The sequence below is a fragment of the Oncorhynchus mykiss genome, chromosome 5, assembly GCF_057628025.1.
Source record: "Oncorhynchus mykiss isolate SJ-2025 chromosome 5, ASM5762802v1, whole genome shotgun sequence".
NCBI lineage: Eukaryota > Metazoa > Chordata > Actinopteri > Salmoniformes > Salmonidae > Oncorhynchus > Oncorhynchus mykiss.
This window is the reverse complement of record NC_143026.1, coordinates 26,869,093-26,891,340: the sequence shown is the minus strand read 5'-3', so window position 1 is coordinate 26,891,340 and position 22,248 is coordinate 26,869,093. Positions and strand designations below refer to the sequence as shown.

General features: G+C 42.2%; 1 protein-coding gene across 1 annotated transcript in view; it reads left to right on the top strand.

The window, feature by feature from the left end:
- Nucleotides 1-21,918, top strand: part of LOC110523511 (dual specificity testis-specific protein kinase 2) — a 31,419-nt gene extending 9,501 nt beyond the window's left edge. The window contains exons 2-9 of the mRNA XM_021602264.3: nt 7,850-8,046; nt 9,201-9,322; nt 9,438-9,486; nt 9,824-9,973; nt 17,527-17,703; nt 18,183-18,266; nt 19,218-19,304; nt 19,931-21,918. Of these exons, the coding sequence (XP_021457939.1) occupies nt 7,850-8,046; nt 9,201-9,322; nt 9,438-9,486; nt 9,824-9,973; nt 17,527-17,703; nt 18,183-18,266; nt 19,218-19,304; nt 19,931-20,032 (968 nt within the window). The 3' untranslated portion in view covers nt 20,033-21,918. The remainder of the gene's footprint in view (nt 1-7,849; nt 8,047-9,200; nt 9,323-9,437; nt 9,487-9,823; nt 9,974-17,526; nt 17,704-18,182; nt 18,267-19,217; nt 19,305-19,930) is intronic.
- The last annotated feature ends 330 nt before the right edge of the window (nt 21,919-22,248 follow it).

Sequence of the window (22,248 nt, the reverse complement as noted above, 5' to 3'; positions counted from 1 at the left end):
GGGGGAAGCAGAACTCTGGCAAAATGCTTTCTCATTTTGATCTGTCACAATGTGAAACATCAAGTTCAAAATCTTCTCAGTCCTAAAATAAAAATGCATTGGTAGGGGACCAGCCAAGCAGGTTTCAGGAGTGTTGAAAACAATGACTCCATCGTAAAAGGAAAAAATATGACGTGTGTGTGTGTGTGTGTGTGTGTGCGTCATGCACAATAGGTGATAGCTCATGCAGTGTCATGTGAAGAGCAATGTTCTAGTTTGTGAAGCAGAAAGTTAATATTTGACCTATCAGGTAATTGCCTGTTTGTGTTGATTTGACTATCTCTCTGTTGATAACTGTACTGTACACCATGGTTGCATATACAGTGGAATGAAAACAGATTTCTTTGTCCACATACAGCAGCAGAAAAGAATCCCATGCTTACTGTAAAATATGGTGGTGTATCTTTGATGTTATGGGGCTATTTTGCTTCCACTGGTCCTGGAGCACTTGTTAAGGTTATTGACATCATGAACCAACCCAGTACCAGCACATTTTTGCCAAAAACCTTGTTCTCTGTCAGGAGGCTGAAACGTGGTTGCAAGTGCTTCTTCCAGCAAGACAATAACCCCAAGCACACATCAAAATCCACAAAGAAATTGTTAATTGGCCATAGAATCAACAGTTTGCAATGTTCATCTCAATCTCCAGACTTGAAACCCATTTGAAAACCTGTGGTTTGAATTAAAGAGGGCAGTCCGTAAGCGCAGACAAAGGATATCAAGGATCTGGAAAGATTCTGATTGGAGGAATGGTCTAAGATCCCTCCCAACGTGTTCTCCAACTCATAAAGCATTTTAGAAAAAGGCTCATTGCTGTTATCCTTGCAAGGTGAGGTATTGAAAACGGGTGTCAATCATTTTGACCCATACCTTTTTTGGGGACCAAAAATAATTACATGCTCTTTCTCTGAGCAATTGTATTAGAGAAAAATAATATAATTTCCCCAAAATGTTATAATACAATATAGCTTAGTATTTTTATTATTTATTTTGTGCAGTAATTTTTGCTCATCTTCATGAATGGTATCAATAGTTTTGGACCCAACTGTATATTCCATAGTGCTGAAAGTCTCATGTTGGAATGGAATAGATCAAAGGGGAGTCTATGCAGAAATGAGTAGAAGCAAAATCTTTTCACAAATCTGAGAGAGAAAGCAGGATTTGATCTTTAGTGAGATGAGACAGGAAGTATAAGGTCAAGGGATTTCAGATCCGTCTCTCTATGTAAATCCCTTAATAATCCCTTCTGGGACCTAAATGGGCTGATGATGAATCCCATATGGGCCTATAGAAAGGCTTTAGCTCTACTGTAAGTTGTCTGTATACAACATTATGCCTTGTTTACGTCAGCTGGATTTTGTAATCAGTGCCCGGTAGCTGTGATAGGGGAGGTTACCAAACACGGATTATTTGTGCAGCCCCCCATCCCCGGTTGTTTGTCTGTTATAACATTGTCAATCATTTGTCCATTGTGGTGAGCTTTGTACCAGTACACTGCATGACAAAAGGTATGTGGACTCCTGCTCGTCAAATATCTCATTCCAAAATCATGGGCATTAAAATGGAGTTGCCCCCCTTTGCTGCTATAACAGGCTCCACTCTTCTGGGAAGGCTTTCCACTAGATGTTGGAATATTTCTGTGGGGACTTGCTTCCATTCAGCCACAAGAGCATTAGTTAGGTCGGCCACTGATGTATGGCCATTAGGCTCGCAGTCGGTGTTCCAATTCATCCCAAAGGTGTTCGATGGGGTTAAGGTCAGGGCCCTGTGCAGGCCAGTCAAGTTACTCCACACCGATCTTGCCAAACCATTTCTGTATGGACCTCGCTTTGTGGACGGGGGTGTTTTTATGCTGAAAGAGGAAAGGGCCTTCCCAAAACTGTTGCCACAAAGTTGGAAGCACAGAATCATCTGGAATGTCTTTGTATTCTGTAGTGTTAAGATTTCCCTTCACTGGAACTAAGGTGCCTAGCCCGAACCATGAAAAACAGCCCCAGACCATTATGCCTCCTCCACCAAACTTTACAGTTTGCACTATGCATTGGGGCAGGTAGCCGTTCTCTTGGCATCCGCCAAACCTAAATTAGTCCACATACTGCCGGATGGTGAATCGTGATTCATTTCTCCAGAGAACATGTTCCACTGCTCCAGAGTCCAGTGGTGGCAAGCTTTACACCACCCCAGCCAATGCTTGGCATTGCGCATGATGATCTTAGGCTTGTGCGTGGCTGCTCGGCATGGAAACCTATTTCTTGAAGGCCCTGGCTGACGTTGTTTCCAGAGGCAGTTTAGAACTCGGTAGTGAGTATTGCAATCGAGGACAGACAATTTTTCTCTCACTACGGCCTTCAGCACTTGCCGGTCCCGTTCTGTGCGCTTGTGTGGCCTACCACTTTGCGGCTGAGACATTGTTTCTTCTAGACGTTTCCACTGCACAATAACAACACTTACAGCACTGACTGGGGCAACTCTAGCAGGGCAGAAATATGACAAACTTTTGAATACATAGTGTAGATTGTGTGAGCGGATGTGTCTGGAGGCCCAGGGTTGCAGTGAGAGCCAAGGGTTAGAGTGATAGACTCACTGGACTGATGGCTGTGCAGACTACAGAGGGGAGTGTGGCTGCTAGGACCACCTAGGAAAGATTGGCTGGAGCTAGCGCTGTAAATGGTTGGTTTATTTATTTGCTATAAATATGGTTGGATGGATAAAGAGAAAGAAGGCCTTTACTGGCAGTCCCCCACGTCATAGATGGCTGAGGATTGTGCAGCGATGGCTTTTTAATGTTGGGGTGATGTAACAGTCTGTCATCCACACTGACGTGTTAAGCTGTTGTTGATGAAATAATATCTGTCTTGTACACATTGGTCATGCGGTACGTAACACACACGCACGCACACACACACTTGCACATACACACTTACTCTTTGTTCTCTATCTCTTTCATGATTTATTTCCATCAATTTGATTCGTAATTCAATTTCCAGGCCTTTGTAAATACGTTTAAAATAATTGTGTTTCTATTGACCTGCCTGGTCAAATAAATACAGTGCCTTCAGAAAGTATTCATACACCTTGACTTATTCCATATTGTGTTGTGTTACAGCCTGAATTCAAAATGGATTAAATATATATATATACCATCTACACACAATACCCCACAATGACAAAGTGAAAACATGTTTTTCAGACTTTTTTCAGACAATGAAATGCAGAAATATCTCATTTACATAAGTATTCACACCCCTGAGTCACCTTTTGGCAGTGATTACAGCTGTGAGTCTTTCTGTTTAAGTCTCTAAGATCTTTCTACACCTGGATTGTGCAAAATCTGCCCATTCTTCTTTTGAAAATTCTTCACGCTCTGTCACATTGGTTTTTGATCATTGCTAAACAACCATTTTCAGGTCTTGCTATAGATTTTCAAGCAGATTTAAGTCAAAACTGTAACTGGTAAGCAACTCCAGTGTAGATTTGGCCTTGTGTTTTAGGTTATTATCCAGCTAAAAGGTTAAAGGGGAATTCATCTCCCCGTGTCTGGTAGAAAGTAGATCCAGATTTTCCTTTGGCCACGTTGTGTTGGATTTGCCCCAAACATAACCCTTTGTATTCAGGACATAAAGGAAAAGCAGCCAACAAGTGCTCAGAATATGTGGGAACTCTTTCAAGACTGTTGGAAAAGCATTCCAAGTGAAGCTGGTAGAGAGAATGCCAAGAGTGTGCAAAGCTGTCATCAAGGCAACGGGTGGCTACTTGGAGGAATATAAAATACATGTATATTTTGATTTGTTTAACACTTTTTTTTGTTATTATATGATTCCATATGTTTCGATGTCTTTGCTATTATTCTACAATGTTTAAAACAGTAAAAATAAAGAAAACCCCTTGAATTAGTAGGTGTGTACAAACTTTTGACTGGTGCTGTACATTTGTAAAGTCAAAAGAGAAGTACACAAATATTTTGACAATTTAAACATAATTATAACCTATAGGATAGTCAACAAGTTATTTATGGTTTACTAGGAGCCACTAGTAAACCATATCTATCCCCACACCAACACACTTACAACTTCACATTGGCCCAGGGCTGGACGTTGAGCTCATGTGGCCCTCATGATCTCACCACTCTACATTACACACTCCAGGGTAAAAGCTGTGTGTTTGCATGTGAGTGTAACCCAATCGACCACCCAACTAGATCACTCATGTTAAAACTGACTTTTGCTATTTGTCGAGAGAGAGAGACAGAGAGAAAACAACTGTACTTTGAAAACAAAGACACAGTTGAGTTTAGGGCTAATCAACATGCGCTTGTCTGCCCAGATATGTTGTATGGCATTGTGTTTCAGATAACAGTCCTCTTGGCAAAGTCATAACATTACCATGACTTACTGTATTTTTGTGTATTTATGACATTCCTTGGAGTATTGCATTGTTTATGACCTTACTGTGCTTGAAAGACTCTGAGGAAGCCCCTGTTTTAGAAGCCTTGTCCTGGAGCCAGTGGCCTGTGTGCGTACATGGCAGGGAGGTGTGATACAGGGGCCTGTATATGACTTATATGACCTGTGTTTGGCCTGGTGCCTGGTCAGAGGTCCCCTGGGTTCGCTGTCTCTGTCTAATCTCCACTCTAACATGTAAACCCCACCGACCACATTTAGTGCATGTTGCAAAATGTATTTACACACATGTTATTCAGTCATTTCACCAACACATTTTACCAACATTTCACGAACGCGGACCTGCATAGCCAAGCTCTAAAATAGAACTTGGTTCTTCATGTGCTGCAAGTCCCCTCCTTATTGAATATCAGGAAGATACAAACCCACATGGATGATTGAAAGACAAACCAGGTGAGATCAATTAAAGATTTTGTATGATTTCAGGTCAAAGTTCAACAAAGAAAAAGCTAAAAAGAGGATGCATGTCAGGTAAAATAACAACCCAATGTTTATCTCCCAGGGCAACCTAGCTAGCAACACCAATGTTCATCTCCCAGGGCAACCTAGCTAGCAACACCAATGTTCATCTCCCAGGACAACCTAGCTAGCAACACCAATGTTCATCTCCCAGGACAACCTAGCTAGCAACACCAATGTTCATCTCCCAGGACAACCTAGCTAGCAACACCAATGTTCATCTCCCAGGGCAACCTAGCTAGCAACACCAATGTTCATCTCCCAGGACAACCTAGCTAGCAACACCAATGTTCATCTCCCAGGGAAACCTAGCTAGCAACACCAATGTTTATCTCCCAGGACAACCTAGCTAGCAACACCAATGTTTATCTCCCATGACAACCTTGCTAGCAACACCAATGTTCATCTCCCAGGGCAACCTAGCTAGCAACAGCTAGATCGCTAAATATCCATGAATGTTTCATGTGTGTTTCGACATGCCCCCAAATTAATATAGTTGGTTCAGTTGATTTTGGTATTTTAACCTGCATGTTATCATCGCGTCTGGTGTGTATGGACGAAATTAACCTGCATGTTATCATCGCGTCTGGTTGTGTATGGACAAAATTAACCTGCGGGTGATGGCACACGGCGTGGCCGGTGTAGTCAGCATGTAACCCCCCCCCCCCCCCCATGCCATCCTGCCCCCCAATCGCATCTACCTCCTACCCACTCCTACCCAGACTACCCACTTCTATTCCCATCGCCCCACCCCTTCTCATCCCAGAGCAGGGAGTCGGTCTCAATAAAGATTTTTTTTTTTATCTTCCTTGGTTCGACACAAAACATAATACAAAACATTAATAAACAAGAAGAGCTCAATGACAGAACTACATAAACCTTGAAGAAACAGGACTGTAGGAAAGCTGCAGGCCCAGACCGGGTCTCCTCAGCCACACTAAAGCACTGTGCTGACCAGCCGTCCCCTATATTCACAGACATCTTCAATCAATCACTTGAACTATGCACTGTTCCTGCCTGTTTTAAATCACCCATCATCGTTCCCAACAAAACAGAAAGTATCCTGCCTGGATGACTGTTCTTGCAACAAAACAGGAGGTTGTTTGGCCTTGAGCAGGTGTTAGATACAGTAGCCAAGGCCTCAGCCCGGTATAATTGTTTTCTGCCTTGGAGCTGAAAGGAACAATGACATATGCTGTTGTGATGGTGTCATAGACCTCTGCCTATGTACAGTATGTATTTATAGTTTTAGGCTACACACCGCATAAGCAAAGAATAATTAATCTAAACCGCGATTGTGCGTCTCCAAATGGGTTTGTAAACCTGTCACAGTTATGCTGGGCAAGTAAAGAATGACTTTTGTAAAGGGGATTTTCAGGTGAACAAAAGAGAAGAGCAGTCATGGATATAGTCAATCATAATAATTTCAGTTTAATACAAGTTGCAACAGCGATATACCTCCCGCACAGAAGCAGAGAAAATGTCTAGCAGAGACAGGCCCCTTTTATATTCTAATCTGGTACCAAATGTACTGTAAACACCAGGCAGAGATGCTGGGAGGAAGAGAGACATTATCAGTGTTCCCTCGGCTCAGTGTGGCGCCAACCTTTAACCATCACATTCAACACTGGTAGACATTTAATACTGGCAGTTAAACAGGTCAAAGATGCCAACATCTGTACTTAGTTACAGTAAATAAAATACAGCCGATGAATTTATCAAATAATTCCCCATTAAATACTTAGAAGGAAATTGCTAAGTTATTTGCAATTAATTGCATGCATTAAAAATATATTTGAGTGCAAATGATGGTTTCATCTCACAATGTCTTTCATCTCATCAAAATGATTTCCCTTTCCTCAGAATCTGTTTCATTTGCATTTTAAATTAGTATATTTCCCTTTCCTCAGAATCTGTTTCATTTGCATTTTAAATGAGTATATTTCCCTTTCAAATCGCCCCCATTTTATTTCAAGATCAAAAACAATTCCTTTCCATCTTCTTTTTTTCTCATTTTTACGACACTAAACAAAAATATAAACGCAACATGTAAAGTGTTGGTCTCATGTTTCATGAGCTGAAATAAAAAAAATCTATGAAATATTCCATACGCGCACAAATCTTATTTCTCAAAAAACAATGCTCATATTTCTTTACGTCCATGTTGGTGAGCGTTTCCTCCTTTGCCAGGATAATCTACCTGACAGCTGTGGCATATCAACAAGCTGATTATACAGCATGATCATTACACAGGTGCACCTTGTCAGGGGAAAATAAATGGCCACTTTCAAATGTGCAGTTTTGTCACACAACACAATGCCACATATATCTCAAGTTTTGAGGGAGTGTGCAATTGGCATGGTGACTGCAGGAATGCCCATAGGGCGGAGCACAATTGGTCCAGCGTCATCCGGATTAGGGGAGGGTTTGCCCGGGGTAGGCGGTTATTGTAAAATAATAATTTGTTCTTAACTGACTTGCCTAGTTAAATAAAATGTAGACCAGAGCTGTTTCCAGATAATTTAATGTTAATTTCTCTACCATAAACTGCCTACAACATTGTTTTAGAGAATTTGGCAGTAGGTCCAACTGGCCTCACAACCAACCACACCTCCACATCTGGCTTCTTCACCTGCAAAAACATCTGATCATCTAAAGCCCTTTTGTGGAGAAACTCATTCTGATTGGCTGGGCCTAGCTCCCCAGTGGATGGGCTTGGCTGCCAGGTGGGTCTGCCTGTTGCCTCCAAGGCCCAATCATGGCTGCACAGTATAGTTTTGAGTGTTCGCCGCCGATAGAGAGCATTATGATAATTCTAGTTCCTCTGATGGCTTTAACACTGGGATAGGGATAGTGAGTGAGACTGAGTGTCTGACCCTGTGCTTCTCTAGACGAGCTGTCCAGGATGAGGTGTGAGTTGGAGGTGACCCCTGAACCCAGCAGCCCCACGCTGCTCGGAGAGGTAGCAGACACCTACTGCCAGGTGGACCGCTGGCAGAAGCTTCGCACCGCTGTCCGCAAACTGGAATTCTGGGAAGACTTCAGTGCCGAGCTGATTGGGAGTGGCTTCTTCTCCAAGGTGTACAAGGTATGAACAGTCCAATTTGTACATGGCTGAAAATCAATGTGTGTGTGCTTGTGAATACATCGACGTGTGTGTGTGTGTGTGTGTGTGTGAAAGAGAGAACAAAAAATAACTGACTTTCTACACCCCTTACCTATGATTTACCTCCCATATTTCATGTTTGTTTCAGTAACAAAAGTGTTCAAAATGCCATCATGCTGTATGTGGCATACATCCTGATAAGTGTATTACGACATATTTCACAGAAGCCAATACATAAATTATAGTCCCAACCAAAGAGCAACCTACATTTTGTGTACTACCAACTCGGGTGTTAACTGAAAACATGATGCCTTGGCTGATCCCTGAAGCACTCCTCAGAGCAGCAGCCACAACATGCCCAAGTAATTACACTGCAGTCATGTCCTTCTCTGCATTCACATGCCCATGAGACATAGGAACCCAGCTTACGTTCTCTTAATACTGTCTAGATGTGAGGTACTGTCTGTGGAGTCAAATGAACAACATTAAAATGCTAATGACTGAACACTGGCAGTCCTAGTAGTTCTTGGAGGTAATGTCAGGTCAATAGCTCTGTAGCAGAGCCATCATGCAGGGCCACCGTGCGTGTTTGTGTTGAGATGGAACTCCCAGACGCTCAGATACAGATCAGAGATGGCGATATAAAGTCCTGAAAGGAGGGTGATTACAGGTGTGCAGTCAGTCAGCCAGTGTGATGGTTCAGGAACCTGTGCCAGGCTGTCTTACAAATGGCTCCCTATGTAGGGCACTTCTTTTGACATATGGGCCCTGGTCAAAAGTAATGTACTACATAGGGAATAGGTTGCCATTTGGGACACAGCCAGAGAATGCTACTGTGGAGGGAACGTAGCGTACCACGGAACCAGTCTGGCCTCACAGAGACAATAGGATGTAGTTAACTCACCTCAGGAAGAGATCAAGACTGCTAAGATTGTTGCTCTAGTCTCAGCACATTTTCATCTTGTGTTGGTATGCAAGAAACTGCATTGTTTGTTTTGTTACCCTGGCTCTAGTTCATAGAGATCCAGCCCTGTTTACAACTTGTCCAAATACACAATAGTGAGATCGTCCAACTGTTGTCAATCAAAGCTGAGCAACAACCACTCTGTAAATATATAACGCCCTTTGTTGTCTAGGTGTCGCACAGCACAACGAGGAAAGTGATGGTGGTCAAGATCTATAAGAACGACGTGGACCAGGACAGCATCGTACGAGAGATCAGTCTACTGCAGAAGCTCTCACACCCCAACATTGTCAGGTCAGTCCCTTTCCAACATATATGACAAATGCTTGTATTTAGAGGAAGATGTGTAGGAGTTGCAACAAAAAAAGTAACACTGTGATAGTAATACAACCTATTATTATCCTCACAGGTATCTTGGAATCTGTGTGCGAGAAGAAAAGCTGTACCCAATACTGGAGGTAACTGTCCTTAATCACTTAGGACACCAACATTTTCCTCTCAGTATCTGTGCATCTCACCATAGAATCAAGAGATTGGTATCCCTGTGTAAAACCCATAGAAAGGATTATCTCTATGGTATAACCCATCTCTATAGACACATGTAGATTCTCTATGGTACTTTCCCTCTGTATTTGTGCATCTGGCAGTAGTCACAGTTGTTGAAGGGAATCGATTGCTAAGTATGTGTTTAACCATGGAAATAGGATATCTATGTACGAAATAAAGGATCCATCTCCATAGACATGAATATAGGATCTCTATGGTACTAATCGCACCCCCTCTCTGTGTTGTCAGTATGTGAGTGGTGGCTGTCTGGAGGACCTCCTGGCCCAGGAGGACGTGTCTCTGTGTTGGAGGGAGAAGGTGGACCTGGCCTGTGACATCAGCAGAGGCATGACCTACCTGCACTACAAGAACATCTACCACAGAGACCTCAACTCCAAGGTATACACACACACACACACACACACACACACACACACACACACACACCACTGCCAGGCCAGGGTCTCGTCTGGACAGATGACTACAGTGGTGCCAGAGCAAAGTACACTACTAATGCAATCTGGGCTTTTAATTTAAAAAACGCACATGACTTTCATTTGACATGAATCTTTTTCCATGTATCCAGACGTGAGTGGGAAGTTGATTGAAGGTATTAAGGACAAGTACAGTATATGTTTCTGGTTATTTCTTGATCTGTAAATCAGATAACTAGGGTCAGCCGACTATTTTCTCAAGCACGTAGATCAGAGATCATCAACTTGATTCAGCCTCTGCTCACTTTTTTCTGGAGCGGATGGTCAGGGGACCGGAACATAATTACCAATAATTTGTAGATTGCAAATGTATTATATTATAAATGTATTATATTTGACTAAAACGTAATCATTTCAAACCTTCCATACATTTGTATATGATCACATATCTCTCTATTATGCACAGGAATACTCTGGAACAGATTTCCTGAATAAAAATCAATTGGAGCTGATTTTCTGTTGTTTTTACAGTCTTTTTTTAATGTCTAACAAACCATTTTATACTTTTTTTTGCTCAGAGAACTTGGGGGGGGGCAAATAAAATCACCGTGGGCCGCCAGTTGAAAAACCCTGACGTAGATAGACATCCACTCTACCTGCACTATATCCTAACACACATAATAAGGACCTAACCTAGTGCCTACTGTACCTGTACTATATATCCTAACATACATAATAAGGACCTAACCTAGTGCCTACTGTACCTGTACTATATATCCTAACATACATAATAAGGACCTAACCTAGTGCCTACTGTACCTGTACTATATATCCTAACATACATAATAAGGACCTAACCTAGTGCCTACTGTACCTGTACTATATATCCTAACATACATAATAAGTACCTAACCTAGTGCCTACTGTACCTGTACTATATATCCTAACATACATAATAAGGACCTAACCTAGTGCCTACTGTACCTGTACTATATATCCTAACATACATAATAAGGACCTAACCTAGTGCCTACTGTACCTGCACTATATCCTAACACACATAATAAGTACCTAACCTAGTGCCTACTGTACCTGTACTATATCCTAACATACATAATAAGGACCTAACCTAGTGCCTACTGTACCTGTACTATATCCTAACATACATAATAAGGACCTAACCTAGTGCCTACTGTACCTGTACTATATCCTAACATACATAATAAGGACCTAACCTAGTGCCTACTGTACCTGCACTATATCCTAACACACATAATAAGGACCTAGCCTAGTGCCTACTCTACCTGTACTAGCTTTAGCCAAACTGAACCTGTCACTGTATATAACACAGATGCTAAGCTGCAGGGTTGGCATTCTTCATAGCCTGTATTAGTCCCACTGTACAACTTTAAGTCCTCTTTGAAACAGTGTTACCTCTTATTCTTGCCGGTTTAGTTATGCCAAAGCTTGTTTTTTCCAACATAGGCAGATTACAGGGATCCTGCCTCAGATATCACGAACTACTGACTGAATTTCACTGTAGGGGAGGTGTTCCTGTCAATGTGGGGTTTTGTTTCAGTTATGGACCTTCCCAGAATCTGTCCCTGCTATTAAGACCTTCTCAAAGGCTGCATCCCAAATAGCACCTATATTCCCTCAAAAGTAGTGAATTGTTTAGGTAATAGAGTGCCATTTGGGATGCAGCCTTTGAGAAGGTCTTAATAGCAGGGACAGATTCTGGGAAGGTCCATAACTGAAACAAAACCCCACATTAACAGGAATGTCAATGTACAGTAAATATGCCTAGTCCAAACCAGAACAGCCCATAAGGCTTCTGTCCTATCTCATGTTTCTATAGTGTGAGGCAGTAAAATGTACAAGTACACCCCCTGGACAGGACCCTAGTCTAGAAAACAAGTAAGAGGGGGCTGAGGTTGAGCGTTTCCACTTCCTGGATAATCCTCTGTGAACATTATGCAAGGGGTTTGTTTATATACAAGCACACACTCACATCTCCCTTTCTCATGATCTATCCATCCCAGTCCAAACTCCTCTCTTTGGTAGTAAACCACATCAGTGATGAGGTTATGGGTTGTGGTGGGTGTGATTCTCCCATTGCCCCATTGCTCTGTCATTACAGGCCCATGGTGTGGCAGGAAACGCCCTGCATGCTCTTACTAGAACCAGTCATGTCTCCCCAGCAGCACCAGGGATAGAGAGGTTATAGCGATATAGGCTGAATTCTGTTTTAAATAACACCGATACTCTCTGTCTAACCGCTGGCCCATAGATCTAGATACCCATAATGTCTAAACCACTGGCCCATAGATCTAGATACCCATACTGTCTAAACCACTGGCCCATAGGTCTAGATACCCATACTGTCTAAACCACTGGCCCATAGGTCTAGATACCCATACTGTCTAAACCACTGGCCCATAGATCTAGATACCCATACTGTCTAAACCACTGGCCCATAGGTCTAGATACCCATACTGTCTAAACCACTGGCCCATAGGTCTAGATACCCATACTGTCTAAACCACTGGCCCATAGGTCTAGATACCCATACTGTCTAAACCATAGGTCTAGATACCCATAATGTCTAAACCATAGGTCTAGATACCCATAATGTCTAAACCATAGGTCTAGATACCCATACTGTCTAAACCATAGGTCTAGATACCCATAATGTCTAAACCACTGGTCCATAGGTCTAGATACCCATACTGTCTAAACCACTGGCCCATAGGTCTAGATACCCATACTGTCTAAACCATAGGTCTAGATACCCATACTGTCTAAACCATAGGTCTAGATACCCATAATGTCTAAACCACTGGCCCATAGGTCTAGATACCCATACTGTCTAAACCACTGGCCCATAGGTCTAGATACCCATACTGTCTAAACCATAGGTCTAGATACCCATAATGTCTAAACCACTGGTCCATAGGTCTAGATACCCATACTGTCTAAACCATAGGTCTAGATACCCATACTGTCTAAACCACTGGCCCATAGGTCTAGATACCCATACTGTCTAAACCACTGGCCCATAGGTCTAGATACCCATACTGTCTAAACCACTGGCCCATAGGTCTAGATACCCATACTGTCTAAACCATAGGTCTAGATACCCATAATGTCTAAACCACTGGTCCATAGGTCTAGATACCCATACTGTCTAAACCACTGGCCCATAGGTCTAGATACCCATACTGTCTAAACCATAGGTCTAGATACCCATAATGTCTAAACCACTGGTCCATAGGTCTAGATACCCATAATGTCTAAACCACTGGTCCATAGGTCTAGATACCCATAATGTCTAAACCACTGGTCCATAGGTCTAGATACCCATAATGTCTAAACCACTGGTCCATAGGTCTAGATACCCATAATGTCTAAACCACTGGTCCATAGGTCTAGATACCCATAATGTCTAAACCACTGGTCCATAGGTCTAGATACCCATAATGTCTAAACCACTGGTCCATAGGTCTAGATACCCATAATGTCTAAACCACTGGTCCATAGGTCTAGATACCCATACTGTCTAAACCACTGGCCCATAGGTCTAGATACCCATACTGTCTAAACCACTGGCCCATAGGTCTAGATACCCATACTGTCTAAACCATAGGTCTAGATACCCATAATGTCTAAACCACTGGTCCATAGGTCTAGATACCCATACTGTCTAAACCACTGGCCCATAGGTCTAGATACCCATACTGTCTAAACCATAGGTCTAGATACCCATACTGTCTAAACCACTGGCCCATAGGTCTAGATACCCATACTGTCTAAACCACTGGCCCATAGGTCTAGATACCCATACTGTCTTAACCATAGGTCTAGATACCCATACTGTCTTAACCATAGGTCTAGATACCCATAATGTCTAAACCACTGGCCCATAGGTCTAGATACCTATACTGTCTAAACCACTGGCCCATAGGTCTAGATACCCATACTGTCTAAACCACTGGCCCATAGGTCTAGATACCCATACTGTCTTAACCATAGGTCTAGATACCCATAATGTCTAAACCACTGGCCCATAGGTCTAGATACCCATACTGTCTAAACCACTGGCCCATAGGTCTAGATACCCATACTGTCTAAACCATAGGTCTAGATACCCATAATGTCTAAACCACTGGCCCATAGGTCTAGATACCCATACTGTTTTAATCACTGTCACTGACCAATTGGTCAACTTACTGTTCCGATCTGTCATTAGTCTCGGAAACCCAGACCTAGGATGTCGGATTCTCTTGGACATTTTGAAAGGGGAAAAACAATTGTTCTGAGAAGGGTACTCTTCAAACAGACAACTCTCCCAACAAATCCAAAGTTTGGGTAGGTGAGGCTTAAAATGTGGGTGGGAATTGTACTCCTATTTAGCTAGGGTAACAAACGGATACAGTAGTGACATCATCGGTGACTCACGTCCCATTTCCAACTTGTCCTCTCTTTCCCAACTAACACTGGAACTTCTATTGAGTGGAAGCTGGGGTATTGGTACATTGTGGGAGGCAACCCATCTGCCTAGAGAGACTCCTCTGCCATCAATAGTATTGGGCCAACAAAATGGCCACAGCAGCCCCCATGTTACATCTCAATAATTCACTGTTCAGAGAGGATGGTTGTTGAAGGAATGTTTCAGACTGGATTATGAGGCAGCCTGCTAAACCAGCTGGTTTCAGATGGGTACCGTTTGTCCTAATGCAGGAGCAATAGTCAGCTCAGTAAATGACAGAGGAACGAATCTGAAGTGTGTTTTCACAGTCACATCCAATGTTATGATTGTTTTTTATGTTTTGCCGTTGCTGTGCCTCTTTGTCCATGTGAGAATTGTGTGGTTTGACCAGAGGTGGGAAAAGTACCCAATTGTCATACTTGAGTAAAGATACAGTGCCTTGCGAAAGTATTCGGCCCCCTTGAACTTTGCGACCTTTTGCCACATTTCAGGCTTCAAACATAAATATATAAAACTGTATTTTTTTGTGAAGAATCAACAACAAGTGGGACACAATCATGAAGTGGAACGACATTTATTGGATATTTCAAACTTTTTTAACAAATCAAAAACTGAAAAATTGGGCGTGCAAAATTATTCAGCTCCCTTAAGTTAATACTTTGTAGCGCCACCTTTTGCTGCGATTACAGCTGTAAGTCGCTTGGGGTATGTCTCTATCAGTTTTGCACATCGAGAGACTGAATTTTTTTCCTATTCCTCCTTGCAAAACAGCTCGAGCTCAGTGAGGTTGGATGGAGAGCATTTGTGAACAGCAGTTTTCAGTTCTTTCCACAGATTCTCGATTGGATTCAGGTCTGGACTTTGACTTGGCCATTCTAACACCTGGATATGTTTATTTTTGAACCATTCCATTGTAGATTTTGCTTTATGTTTTGGATCATTGTCTTGTTGGAAGACAAATCTCCGTCCCAGTCTCAGGTCTTTTGCAGACTCCATCAGGTTTTCTTCCAGAATGGTCCTGTATTTGGCTCCATCCATCTTCCCATCAATTTTAACCATCTTCCCTGTCTCTGCTGAAGAAAAGCAGGCCCAAACCATGATGCTGCCACCACCATGTTTGACAGTGTTCAGGGTGATGAACTGTGTTGCTTTTACGCCAAACATAACGTTTTGCATTGTTTCATCTGACCAGAGCACCTTCTTCCACATGTTTGGTGTGTCTCCCAGGTGGCTTGTGGCAAACTTTAAACGACACTTTTTATGGATATCTTTAAGAAATGGCTTTCTTCTTGCCACTCTGCCATAAAGGCCAGATTTGTGCAATATACGACTGATTGTTGTCCTATGGACAGAGTCTCCCACCTCAGCTGTAGATCTCTGCAGTTCATCCAGAGTGATCATGGGCCTCTTGGCTGCATCTCTGATCAGTCTTCTCCTTGTATGAGCTGAAAGTTTAGAGGGACGGCCAGGTCTTGGTAGATTTGCAGTGGTCTGATACTCCTTCCATTTCAATATTATCGCTTGCACAGTGCTCCTTGGAATGTTTAAAGCTTAGGAAATCTTTTTGTATCCAAATCCGGCTTTAAAGTTCTTCACAACAGTATCTCGGACCTGCCTGGTGTGTTCCTTGTTCTTCATGATGCTCTCTGCGCTTTTAACGGACCTCTGAGACTATCACAGTGCAGGTGCATTTATATGGAGACTTGATTACACACAGGTGGATTGTATTTATCATCATTAGTCATTTAGGTCAACATTGGATCATTCAGAGATCCTCACTGAACTTCTGGAGAGCGTTTGCTGCACTGAAAGTAAAGGGGCTGAATAATTTTGCACGGCCAATTTTTCAGTTTTTGATTTGTTAAAAAAGTTTGAAATATCCAATAAATGTCGTTCCACTTCATGATTGTGTCCCACTTGTTGTTGATTCTTCACAAAAAAATACAGTTTTATATATTTATGTTTGAAGCCTGAAATGTGGCAAAAGGTCGCAAAGTTCAAGGGGGCCGAATACTTTCGCAAGGCACTGTACCTACATAGAAAATGACTCCAGTAAGTCACCCACCAAAATGTTACTTGAGTAAAAGTATTTTGTTTTAAATATACTTAAATGTCAAAAGTAAAAGTATAAATAATTTAAAATTCCTTTTATTAAGCAAGCCAGACATCACCATTTTCTTGTTTTTAAGTTTACGTATCTCCAACACTCAGACATCATTTACAAATGAAGCATTTGTGTTTAGTGAGTCCGCCAGATCAGAGGCAGTAGGGATGACCAGGGATGTTCTCTGTTTAGTGAGTCCGCCAGATCAGAGGCAGTAGGGATGACCAGTGTTGTTCTCTTGATAAGTGTGTGAATTGGACCATTTGCTTGTCCTGCTAAGCATTCAAAATGTAACGAGTTCTTTTGGGTGTCAGGGAGTAAAAAGTAAAATATTTCCTTTAGGATTGTAGTAAAGTTAAAGTTGTCAAAAATAGAAATAATCAAGTAAAGAACAGATACCCCCAAAAACGATTGAAGTATTTTTACCTAAGTACTTTACCCCACTGCGTTTGACCTCCAGCACAGTGATAATTCATAAGTCAGTATTCAAACAGTGAATCAAGAGGTGTTTCATATCATGTAGAAACATGTGAATGTATAGTCTATGGAATTAGGTTGCTACCTCAGGCTCAAAAGCAGATAGAATGGAGGAGGTTAAAATGACTGTGTTGTGTGGATGTAGAAGTGTCACACTGGCCTCTTGTGGTCAACATGTTGCACTGCAGTGTGACAGTATGACTTCAGTTATTGCCTTTCCAGTGAATCTCAGCTCTGCATATCTACTGTACATTTATGAATACATTTTGATGTCTACTGTATCGTACATTTGAAAAGATTTGATAGCAGTGACCAGGGCTTTTAATGTGAGTAATATTCTGAACGTTGTGTGTGTGTGTGTGTGCAGAGTTGTCTAACGTTGCCTGAATGGTCTGTGTGTGTGTGCAGAACTGTTATCTAACATTGTCTGAACATTGTGTGTGTGCAGAACTGTCTGATACGGGAGACGTCTCGGGGCAGGGAGGCGGTTGTGACAGATTTTGGTCTGGCCAGGGAGGTAATGGTGGAGCTGCCAGCTAATGACCCAGAGAGGAAGATGTCTCTGGTGGGTTCTGCCTTCTGGATGGCACCCGAGATGCTCAGAGGGGAACCCTATGACCGCAAGGTAGGCAGCCTACACACACGTTCTGCATCCCCTGCATCCCAAATGGAACCCTATTCCCTATTGAGTGCACTGCTTTCGACCAGATGTCTATGGGCCCTGGTTGAAAGCAGTGCACTAAAAAGGGAAGAGGATGCCATTTGGGACGCTGACAGTTTTACACCCTGATATAGAAATAACTGGTATTTTATTTCATGGTTTTCACTAAATGATAGAAAATACTTACATCTGATCCTTCCTATTATAAGTCAATAACATGGGGCGGCAGGGTAGCCTAGTGGTTAGAGCGTTGGACTAGTAACCACAAGGTTGCAAGTTCAAACCCCTGAGCTGACAAGGTACACATCTGTCGTTCTGCCCTTGAACAGGCAGTTAACCCACGGTTCCTAGGCCGTCATTGAAAGTAAGAATTGGTTCTTAACTGACTTGCCTGGTTAAATAAAGGTAAGTAAATAAATAAAAAACATAACTTCTTCCTCCAGGTGGATGTTTTCTCTTTTGGCATCATGCTGTGTGAGATTTTGGGCCGGATCTCAGCAGATCCCGAGATCCTTCCCAGAACACGGGTAAATTAAAACACACACACATCCTTGCTATCTTTGTGGGGACCAAATAATTGATTCCTATCCAAAATCCTATTTTCCCTAACACTAAATCTAACCTAACCCATAACCCTAAGTCCAACCTTAACCCCAAAACTATACCCAACCCCAACTCCTAAACCTAACCGTAACCCCTAACCTTAATTTTAACCCTGACCCCAATTGTAACCCTAACCCCTAAGCCTAGGGGGGCCTGGAAAAATGTCCCAACTTGTCCAAATGTTCCTTGTTTTACTCTCCTTATGAGGACTTCATGTACCCACAAGGATAGTTAAACAAAAAACGCACACACACTTATCAAAACCAAAGAACCATAGATTGCTAGATTTAGACTGACACTACACACGTGGAAATTATACCACAACTGAGCTATTGAGTTAATTACATGTATTTCCCCACAACTCAGACAATATATTGAATGTGATCCTGCAACATAATTTGGCAATTAGCAGTCTTGTTACTTGATAGCTCTCTTAGTTATTAGGCCATTAGTGACAGTGCCATTTGCATGTAGATGATGGTGAAATGAGTCATCTAATGTCCCTGTCTGTCGTCCCCGGGGTGATCAAGACAAGGTCAGAGACAGGGAGCAGAGAGACTTTAATGTGCTCGTTGAGGTTTCACTTAAATTGGATTTATTTGTGACATTTGTCATTAGAAGTGGGAGGACCGCAGGGTCAGTTAGTCACACTGCTATCCTATCTATACAGTATGTGTTCTGCGAATTCATCAGTAGTCCCTGATGATCAAAACTGTAGCCTGTATACAATAGTGGGGATCTCAAGACTTTCCTTGTTTGCCATGAGGTACATTGGTTATCTGATCCAGCTCTCTAACCTGTTACTCCTTATTGATACTCTATGGACCCGTACATGGTGTACAATGCAGTTGACACAGGGTTTGTTCTCACTGCAGGACTATGGTCTAGACGTTGAGGCCTTCAGTGAGATGGTCCAAGGTTGTCCACGACGCATCCTGGAGCTGTCAGCCAACTGCTGTCTGGTGAGTGTGGACTGGAGGGAGGGAGTGTGAGGGAGAAACAGAGAGAGGCTGAGAGACAATGTTAGAGAGTGAATGTGAGAGCATGTCTCAGAAAATGAGAGACTTAAGCCGGGATTCATTACGAAGGGCATTGACCGAAAAACACAGCTCTTTTTTTTTAGGTGTGCTTTTAAAGGTAATTAAGGTTTGAGCCAAAATCTGTAGCGTTTATTATGAATGTGATCTCTCATTGTCTGTATTTCAGTGCGTAGCGCTTTAACACCACTATAACATGCTTCGTATTAATCCTGGTCATAGAGTTTGCCTCAACTACGAGAGTGTAAGAAAGACGTGTATTTGCCATCTACTGTAGAATATCACTCATGTTGTCCGGTGGTTCAGATGGACTCATGTTGTCCTCTTGTTCTGTGGTTCAGATGGACTCATGTTGTCCTCTTGTTCTGTGGTTCAGATGGACTCGTGTTGTCCTCTTGTTCTGTGGTTCAGATGGACTCATGTTGTCCTCTTGTTCTGTGGTTCAGATGGACTCATGTTGTCCTCTTGTTCTGTGGTTCAGATGGACTCGTGTTGTCCTCTTGTTCTGTGGTTCAGATGGACTCATGTTGTCCTCTTGTTCTGTGGTTCAGATGGATGCGTTTCGGAGACCCTCCTTCTCAGAGCTGCTGGATGAGTTGGAGGACATCGCTGAGAGCCTGGAACCCCCCGACTCAAACCTGACCACTGGGTGAGGGGGTGGGGTCACCGTGTATCCCCCTCAGCCCTCCTCCCCTGGAACGGAGGACAGTGTGGACGGCAGCAGGCAGCCACCCCAGTCTTATACAGCAGAGGCACTTTATAGTTCAGGTCCGCTCTACAGGACCCAGGTGTAGGGCTCATAATGCAGCTCCTCCTGCTGACTCTGTGTGACTCTGTGTGTTTCTCTGAAACAGAACCGGATCACTGGAAGTTCAACACTCACCACCCCCCACTGTCTTTCTACAGTACAAACTCAGCTAGTGTGGGTCCATTTGAAAGGGGTGGGGGTCGAAACAGACTCAGAAATTCCCTAAAGAGCATTTCCTCCTGGCTCTTAAGTTGTATTCTATGATGTTATTATTCCACTTTAAGTTAAGGATGTAGAAATCCTTATTTGTAAATAGTACATAAGGAGGACTGTCTGAGTAGTCCTGATCCGTCTATTCTCTTCTATCATAATATCATAAAACAGGGGTTCCCAACCTAGATCTGCAATGCTTTAGGCTAGAAACATGCTGTTAATTGCCTGAGGAAGACTCAACTCTGATGCACACGGGACTATCTTTGGTTTGTCTCTGACATTCAGAAGCTTAGCTACGACCTTCTAAAGTCGATGAGTCAAAGAAATTGGACTGCTTGGGAAGTAATCTTATACAATGTGTGGCTCTGTCACTATCAATTGATCTATTCACTTTCTGTAAAAGAGAATATCTATAATTAAATGAAAGCATCTTAAAATGATCATAATAAAACATATTTATTTGATAGCGGAATAACATTTGAGGAAATCAGGTCTAGACTTTATTTTCCTTATCCATTATTATTAAATAGCCCATCTAAAAGATGTCACGAGTCTTCTTAAACTACGTAGAATTGCAGGAAATTAGCTTCAAAACAACAACATTTTCCTTGGTCCCTCAAATTAAACAAAATCAAGCTGGTGGTGTATTTAATATAGACTATCTCAATAAACAATAATAAATAGAAACGGGGAGAGGGGTGGGACATTTTTCAAATGTGAAAAAGGGGTCCCTGGGGGTAAAAGGTTGGGAATCCCTGATTTTAAAATAACATTTATGTAGGACTTCTCCCCCTTTCCTTCATCAGCCAGTCCAAGTGGTGACACAATCAAAAATAAATCCCTCCCTCTGTTAAAGTAGTCATCTGAATGATGTCATTTAACGGTGAGGTAATGGTGGACTGCAGCAGTGGAGCAGGATTGCAGGAGGCAGGATTGCAGGATTGCAGGATTGCAGGATTGCAGGATTGCAGGAGGCAGGATTGCAGGAGGCAGGATTGCAGGAGGCAGGATTGCAGGATTACAGGATTGCAGGATTACAGGATTACAGGAGGCAGGATTACATTGCACTAGAAGTGACTGTTACAGTACATGGCTGAAATCTATAGGATGAAGGAATTGTGCTACTGTGTGGGTAAGGACCAAACAACACTCTTTCTCTCATTTCCTTCTTTTTCTGGTTTCTAACAGAGGTTAACAGAGGTGGCCAGTGTTAGGTAAGGGTTGGTGTTCAGTGTGGTTCAGTACTAGGGCCAAGTAGACAGAGGAAGGAGCGTTATCCCTCCCTCTCAGGATGTGAATAAAATAATACTAAACTCAATTAAACACTAACCTTAGGAAGAACTTAACTGTTGTGTATCGTTTTATACTAAATGCCTTTGTTTCTTGTAATGCTTGTACTGTACCTTTTTTGCCTCACCCTTTTGTGGGGATACATTTAGTTTACCATATAAGATTCATACAGTACTTTATGTTCATATTTTGTGAATCTGTTGATCGGGTAGAATTTTGCTTACTTTACAGATCTTTAGATTTATATGGAAGATTTAAAGCAATGTTTAATAAAAGGCATAGAGCATTGATGTGTGTGTATGTACTTAAACTGGACTTTTAACGGGATAAAGAAAATCTAAACACCATTGTGCTCATTACATTAGCCTCATTAGCTGAAGATCTTTAATTGATGTCTGGCTAAAACCAATATGTTGATTTATTAACACCAATATTGCTGCGTTCACACAGGTAGCCCAATTCTGATTTTTTTCCCCCCCACTAATTGGTCTTTTGACCAATCAGATTAGCTCTGAAAAAGATCTGATGTGAAAATATCTGATGGGATTGGTCAAAATACATATTAGTGGAAATGATATCAGAATTGGGTCTGTCTGGGTAAACGCAGCCATTGTGGTG